At 41.8% G+C, this 6,542-nt stretch overlaps 1 protein-coding gene across 3 annotated transcripts in view; it reads right to left on the bottom strand.

Annotated features, from left to right (window-relative positions):
* Positions 1-1,287: 1,287 nt before the first annotated feature.
* The window catches only part of IGLON5 (IgLON family member 5), a 1,048,688-nt gene continuing 1,043,433 nt past the window's right edge, over positions 1,288-6,542 (bottom strand). For all 3 annotated transcript variants that reach the window (XM_085615809.1, XM_085615810.1, XM_085615812.1), the window contains one exon: positions 1,288-3,681. In XM_085615809.1, the coding sequence (XP_085471935.1) occupies positions 3,581-3,681 (101 nt within the window). In that variant the 3' untranslated portion in view covers positions 1,288-3,580. The remainder of the gene's footprint in view (positions 3,682-6,542) is intronic.

Below are 6,542 nucleotides of genomic sequence, written 5' to 3'. Positions count from 1 at the left end.
GTCTTAAGTCTGTCCTAAGTTTGTCTTAAGACTGTCTTAAGTCTGTCTTAAGTCTGTCTGAAGCCTGTCTTAAGTCAAACTTAAGACAAAATCCTAACTTTACTACTACTAAATGCCTTCTGTGAATACCAAAAGTAGTAGGACAGACTTAAGATTGACTTAAGACAGACTTAATACAAAATCCTAGCTTTACTACTACTAAATGCCTTCTGTGATTACCAAAAGTAGTAAGTTTAGGATTTTGTCTTAAGTTAGTTCTGTGAATCGGGCCCAATGAGCCTAAATGTCAAATTAAAAAGTATTGAGCATATTAATGACAAAGTAAAAATACAGCTGTGTTGGCGTAATCATTTTAACTAAAATTGGGTTTCTAACTAGAAAATAAAAATTATATGCTGAACTATTTATATGTAAAGGCAAACCCACATAGTCTTCCAAAGTTGGATGCAAATTGTAAAATATTTGTTCAGATTGAAAAAACATGATGGAAAACGTCTTAACTTCTTCCTGTAGAGATAGCAAAATGTACAGCTTCACCTGTCGAATTTCCTAGGAAAGAAAATCTGACGTTCCGGTTTAGTTCTTTTTAAATAAAACCTTTTTAAGTACTATAGGACAGATATACTAACATTTCACTCAAAGCAGCGCAGCAAGACAAGTTGCTGTGTGAAAGGGAGACATTAGAAATGCACCATATTTGCAAAGATATGGCCTATTTCTGCTGCCTCTCTGTGTTGGTGCACTGTGTGCTGCCTAACGCCAACACAGGCCCCCTAGTGCTGTAGTGCTAGGGTGCTTGTGTTACAAGCAGGATTGTTTTTGTGCAGGAAGGGGCAACTTCCTTCTCAAAAACGATCATTTAAGGCAATTCCTCTTTCTACATATGCAGCACAAGCAAAAAGAGGAAATAACTAAGAAAAATAAAGATGTTTCTCATCATTATGACTCTATTGGGAAGACACACCATCTTGGTACAATCTCAGGTTTGCTCACTTTAATAAATCTGGTTTGTGTCAACATCCATGGGTGGATGGATGGTAAGGTCCAAGCTCCACCCATGGAACGCCTTCCCAACACAGAGTAATGCAAGGCAGTGATTTGCGCTCTTTGCGTTACTCTGGATTTACCAAGCCACGCAGATCCACACAAGGTAGCATTGCGTGACTTAGTAAATCTCACTTAAGCCCTTGCGTTGCCTTGCGTCGCTTTCCACGGTTCAGCGGCAATACAAGGGTTTTAGGAAATCTGTCCATAGTGTATGCAGATGTATGCTTCAACAAAATGTTCTTTTTTTTAAAGACTCTTTTTTATTGAGTTTCATAACAACTTAATACAATAAAGCCGGCACAGTACAGTTTGTGAACCCCTCCGCCATCGAGCAGATCCCTAAACCCCCTCAGCCACCACTTCCACTTTGCATCATTTTACAAAACCTACTTTTTGCAGGATTCCTCATCTTCTATATTTTCTGAACTCACCAACTTCGTAAACGAGGTAAACTTAAATTGTTTGGGAATGGAAAAAGGCAACTTTTAAAATGTTGTGTACCTAAAGGCTCAAGCATGTTCTCTCACGCCTGCCAAGAACTGCCATGCTTCTAAGCAAAAATCTCAACCTGAACCCAATGCCTGGGGGTCACAAGCAGGCACATGGCTCATTTTTTCTTACTGACTTTGTAGCACTGTGTCAATCATACATCCCAACTTAAAGTTTTTCAATCAAAGTGACAGAAGGACAGTGTTTTTTTTTAAATTTTATTTTTCAAACATCATATGCAGATGAGGACCCAGGCCTCATAGACAAACTCCATTCGGATGCACCAGGGCCAGTTAGAGCAAAGTAGGATTCAAGGAGGGCCTATCCTCGAGAGCCAAGAGGTCAGCGGGGTCATGGACGCTGCCAAAGTAGCTTTTTGTTTCAGAGACCGGAAGTATCAGAAAGCGTAGGCTTGTGGGCTGCACCCGAGAGAGCGGCAGTTCCACTTCCTACCACAACCAGCAGCAGAGTACAGAGAAAACCAGGAAGCACGGTCGGCAGGGTTGCCCCCAGTCGCTATCTGATGGGGCAAGTTCTTTTAACCTGTCCACATTGTTGAACGTTCCCGAAGAATGTCTCGCCTTCCAACATTGAGGGTGCAGATGAAAGCTGTGAAACGCATTAACACACCTTGACCCAGTGCCAGTTTTTTTTGTTGTAACACATTCTCTCTCAATAAAGTGCATTTTGGGGATTTGTTGCACGTTCCCTGCATCTACACAAAGAAAACATGGCAGGTTGGGACAGATCCTCAGACCGGCACCCTGGTAAGTGACCTTTTACCTTGAAGTCACATATGTGATTCATGTTCTGAAGGAAGAAGACCAAATGTATGCGGGCGAATCACAGACAGCCAGGGTAATATGAGGAGCCATGTCAGTCCATCCCAAAAGTTCTGAAATGACAATGTTGGAATGAATTGGTACTTCCCCATCTCATCCATGAAGCCATGATCTAAGTGAGAATTGAACCACCAAATCAGACATGTCCCTGGAAAGCAGTGATGAAGCAGCACATAATCAGCGAGTGCCCGTGGCACACCGGAAGCATTACACACATAGAAGCATACACAATGAAAATATTGGAAGGATGTTACCAACAATAACATACAAGAAGAAAATGCAACAAACCCCATAATGCACCAACTTAGTAACTGGAAGCTCGACTTCAAACATTCCACTTTCTCTTTACTTCTGTAGAATATCTACTGATCCGTCATTTTGACGATGCCCACACAACCACTGACATGCTGCAGCTTTACCTGCATTGTCCAATCAGGGTCTCTGTTATGTTCCTTGGCTCTCTAATCCAATGTAGCAACCGGTGGGTCAACCAGCTTGCTGTTCCAGTCTTCTTCTTCGTCACCAAAACCAAATCCCTCACTCCCCACCCCAACAAACCATATCAAAAAGCCCAGCGCACACTGTGTCATTCCTATGTCAAAATATGGAGGGGGATGCTGACAACTACACCCAATGTATGGGACCATGCAGACAGTCCACGCTCTATTGCTTTACCCCATTTCAGAGGGGGCTCTAGGATATCCACACTGGTGAGGACACAGACACGTAATGTTTACATCAGTAGTCAATGGCGGGAGGGCGGGTATGCTGCAGCTGTGGCGATATTCATTCAATCGGGATATCTGAGATCAGTGGAGCTGAGATGGCTGACTTGTAGATGGGCTGCACTGGGGGAAGAAAGAGAGATGAATAAACAGTGGACAAGAAAAGGACATTTCAGAATCCCATAGCATCACTTTGAAAGCATCCCACTTCTGTGAGCGAGAAAAATACTTTGTGAACAAAATGACTTTGGAACAGAATCAACAGAAGAATAGAATCAAGCTCCTGACGCGTCTGTTTTCCATTGCAGAAGTCTCGTAAATGTCTTTTTTAACGTTTTTATTTAAAAACTGGAAGTCCAACATGGTATGTGATACTGATGGCTCTTGAAAGAAATGCATAATATTTCCCTCACAGTGATGGGTTCCTTTTTTTTCTTAAAAAAAATATGTTGTGTCATCAAAACTGGAGCTTTCCGTCTAAGCCTTGAACAGGAGGATAACGAAAAGCGATGACAGGAAGCCCAAAACAATGGTAGATTCCAAGGCAGGCGTGGCAGTGTTGGGTGCGGAGCCAGGTCCTGTAAGGTCAGAACAGAAGGACATTATCAGATTCAGGCAACTCTCAACTCCACCATTAAATCAACAAAAATAAGATATGCCTGTGGGAGATCGGTTGGCATTATCATACAAAGATGGCAGCCGTTCCTGCACAAATTACGGCACACATTACCATCTGAGATCATGCCTGCATCATAAAGCGGTTTGGCAGCCTTTTTACCCAGTTTTGTTCAAGAAGTATTGGCTCAACATGTCTTATTAACAAGCTTTATCAAGCAATGCCGAATGGTTGACACTATTTCTTCAATATATTTAGGTCCTCATTGCAAGCTTCCCGGTTAGATGTGATACGTATGGTGACTTCAGTTACAGCACATATTGAAATTATGATTTTTAAAAATAAATATTTTTATTGGCTTTTTCCAGTATATGGAAAAAAATATCAGGATTTAGCGACTCAGTGTAATATACTCATAGATAGAAATGTATAAAAACATCCAGTACTAGAAGTAGTAAGTGATGCAAGCAATACAGTAAGCAATTGTGAAAAATCCAACCATGACACGGTATGGGAAGGGATCAGAGATGCTGCAAATATGACATATGGATAAATACTGGGAGGTCACAACTCTGACTCTAACCAAAACACTTGCAATTGGGCGTAATTTACACCTAATAAAAACTGATTCAACAGAGTTGGATTTAATCAGTTGTGAACAATAGCACAACAGTTACCAGGACACTCGAAGGGCCTTTGTGTTATAAAACTTCAAACAAATGTGCAATTCTATCTGCATATCCTAGTGAGGGAGTATATGCAATAATTCTAAATAAAATGCACCAAAAAACAAAATATGCTTGTGTTCATCATGCCTATTGATGATTGACTCTTACAGATAAAAATAATGTCTAATTTGAGAAGAAAATTACTTGACAGCCTTGATGTGAACATTGCTGTGCCAAGTGGTCGTATCGCACAATGACGAGGTTCACGATATCGAACTGCAAAATTGATTCCACAATATTGACTACTTAGTATAAATAAGGAAGATTAAATGTACTATCTATTCCTTAACTTCACATCTACTTACCTTGGCTATATAGTGGTAGTCAATATTGTGTATGTAATATGGTTGCAGGGGATCCCCCAACCTGCCCAGTGCTTAATTTGTGAATGTATGAGTGCCGGTGTCTAAAGCTCTGCTCAAAAGACTATTAAATGGCAGCACGGCTAATACTAAGGATGTAGTCTTGAATCCACCTCATGTCTCTTTAGTCCACTTACTGACACTCTCTGCCCCTTTATCTAACTCTTGCGGTTTCCTCCTTCCTCCCTTCGTGATGGGTTTTCCATCTTTCTCTCCCTCCTTCTTTCCCCTTTGTGTGCTTTTCCCTATATTGCTGTCAGTAAATGTTCGATGAGGATAAATACATGCAGATCCCCGAAAAATGACTGCCATTGTGCCCACTGCCAACCGCCGGGTCAAATTAAGCAATAAACCTATCAAAACATTGCAAGAATTAGGTAGACTAAAACTGGACAACCCACTGTAATCAGATGGTTTGTAAAATGGCTTGTTTAGAAGGGACCCCCCCCCCCCCTCAAACTACATTATATAGCCAAGCACATGTTTATTTGCTAAAATGCCAGGGATAGTGGAAGTGACTTTACCCGCCCTCTGACCCTGACACAGACGTGATCCTTTGTCCACTTCTAAGCCCACGAACCGCCTTTTATTTGCTACCAGTGGTGTTAGTAAAAGGGCAAGAAGTGTAAAATACAGGGAACAACATGATTCTGAGAGCCCTGTTTATTTCCTGTGCCTACAGCTGCCTTCCTGGCCCCAGGGGCCCTAACATAAGATGTCAGTGTCCCTGCCCAGGCAGTCCTTTGGGAAGCTGGCAGTCTTTTTAGTTTCCACCGTGGCTGGTATTTAAACTCCATCAACGATGAAGTTTGAAAAGTTCCCCAGTGGGCGGCAGTGTGCTTGCTAAGGTTCAAGCCTCTAGTGGTTCATGTTGAGAAAGCATCTCCATAAACAATATTTGTGTCTAAGCTTTAAAAAAACACAGGAGAGCTGGCAGCTTTTAAAAACATTGCTGTCTGCGCAGGCCAGAGAGGTCATCCTGGCTCTCCGTGCCAAAAAGGTGTCACTTTTAGGATGAGGAGGGCAGACAGTAATGCTCTCATCTGTGGGGCGTATCCAGGGACATCTTAAGGATTTTAGGGGCCAAACATATTTTGGGGTCCCTGTTTGGAACAGCTTTGAATTTACGATCCAATTTCTGATTTTTCATGCCCTCTTCGGCCAAGTCACAGACACTGCACAGGCATACTGTCCATATTCTAAATGTGTTTCCAGCTAATATCCAGGGATAACTATGTGTGCTTTCGATACTGTGAAATAGCAGAAGCTCACAAATATAATTGCAAATCGTTTTTGCGACCCAGTGCCATTTCTGATAGGTAAGGCCCTGTTTTGATCCAAATGAAACTTTTTTATTGATGTTACATGGTGTTGAAACACAAACAACATTTCTCTGCAAAATGTCTGTAATAGACTTCCACACATTATGAGCATTAAACATAAATTAGAGGAAAATGGTATTAACAATCTATGTTTAAAAAATCATTCAAGGTTGTCAGAGCAGGACTGTCTGGAGAACAGAGCCAAATTTGGGGGCCCATTGAAGGGCTGGGGCCCTGGGTCAGAGCCCCCTATGCCCATGCCTTAAAAAGTCTCTGCGTGTATCCTGCCCTATTCATGATCTGCCCACGTCTAGGTGCAAAGCAGAGATGTTCACCTAAGGTGGCCACCCTTGCTGTTTTCTGCAAGTTTGCCTATATTTCAGTTATTTATTTGTCTGCTACCCACATTGA

Source organism: Triturus cristatus, chromosome 7 (genome assembly GCF_964204655.1).
Source record: "Triturus cristatus chromosome 7, aTriCri1.1, whole genome shotgun sequence".
Classification (NCBI taxonomy): domain Eukaryota; kingdom Metazoa; phylum Chordata; class Amphibia; order Caudata; family Salamandridae; genus Triturus; species Triturus cristatus.
This window is presented reverse-complemented; position numbering and strand designations above follow the sequence as displayed.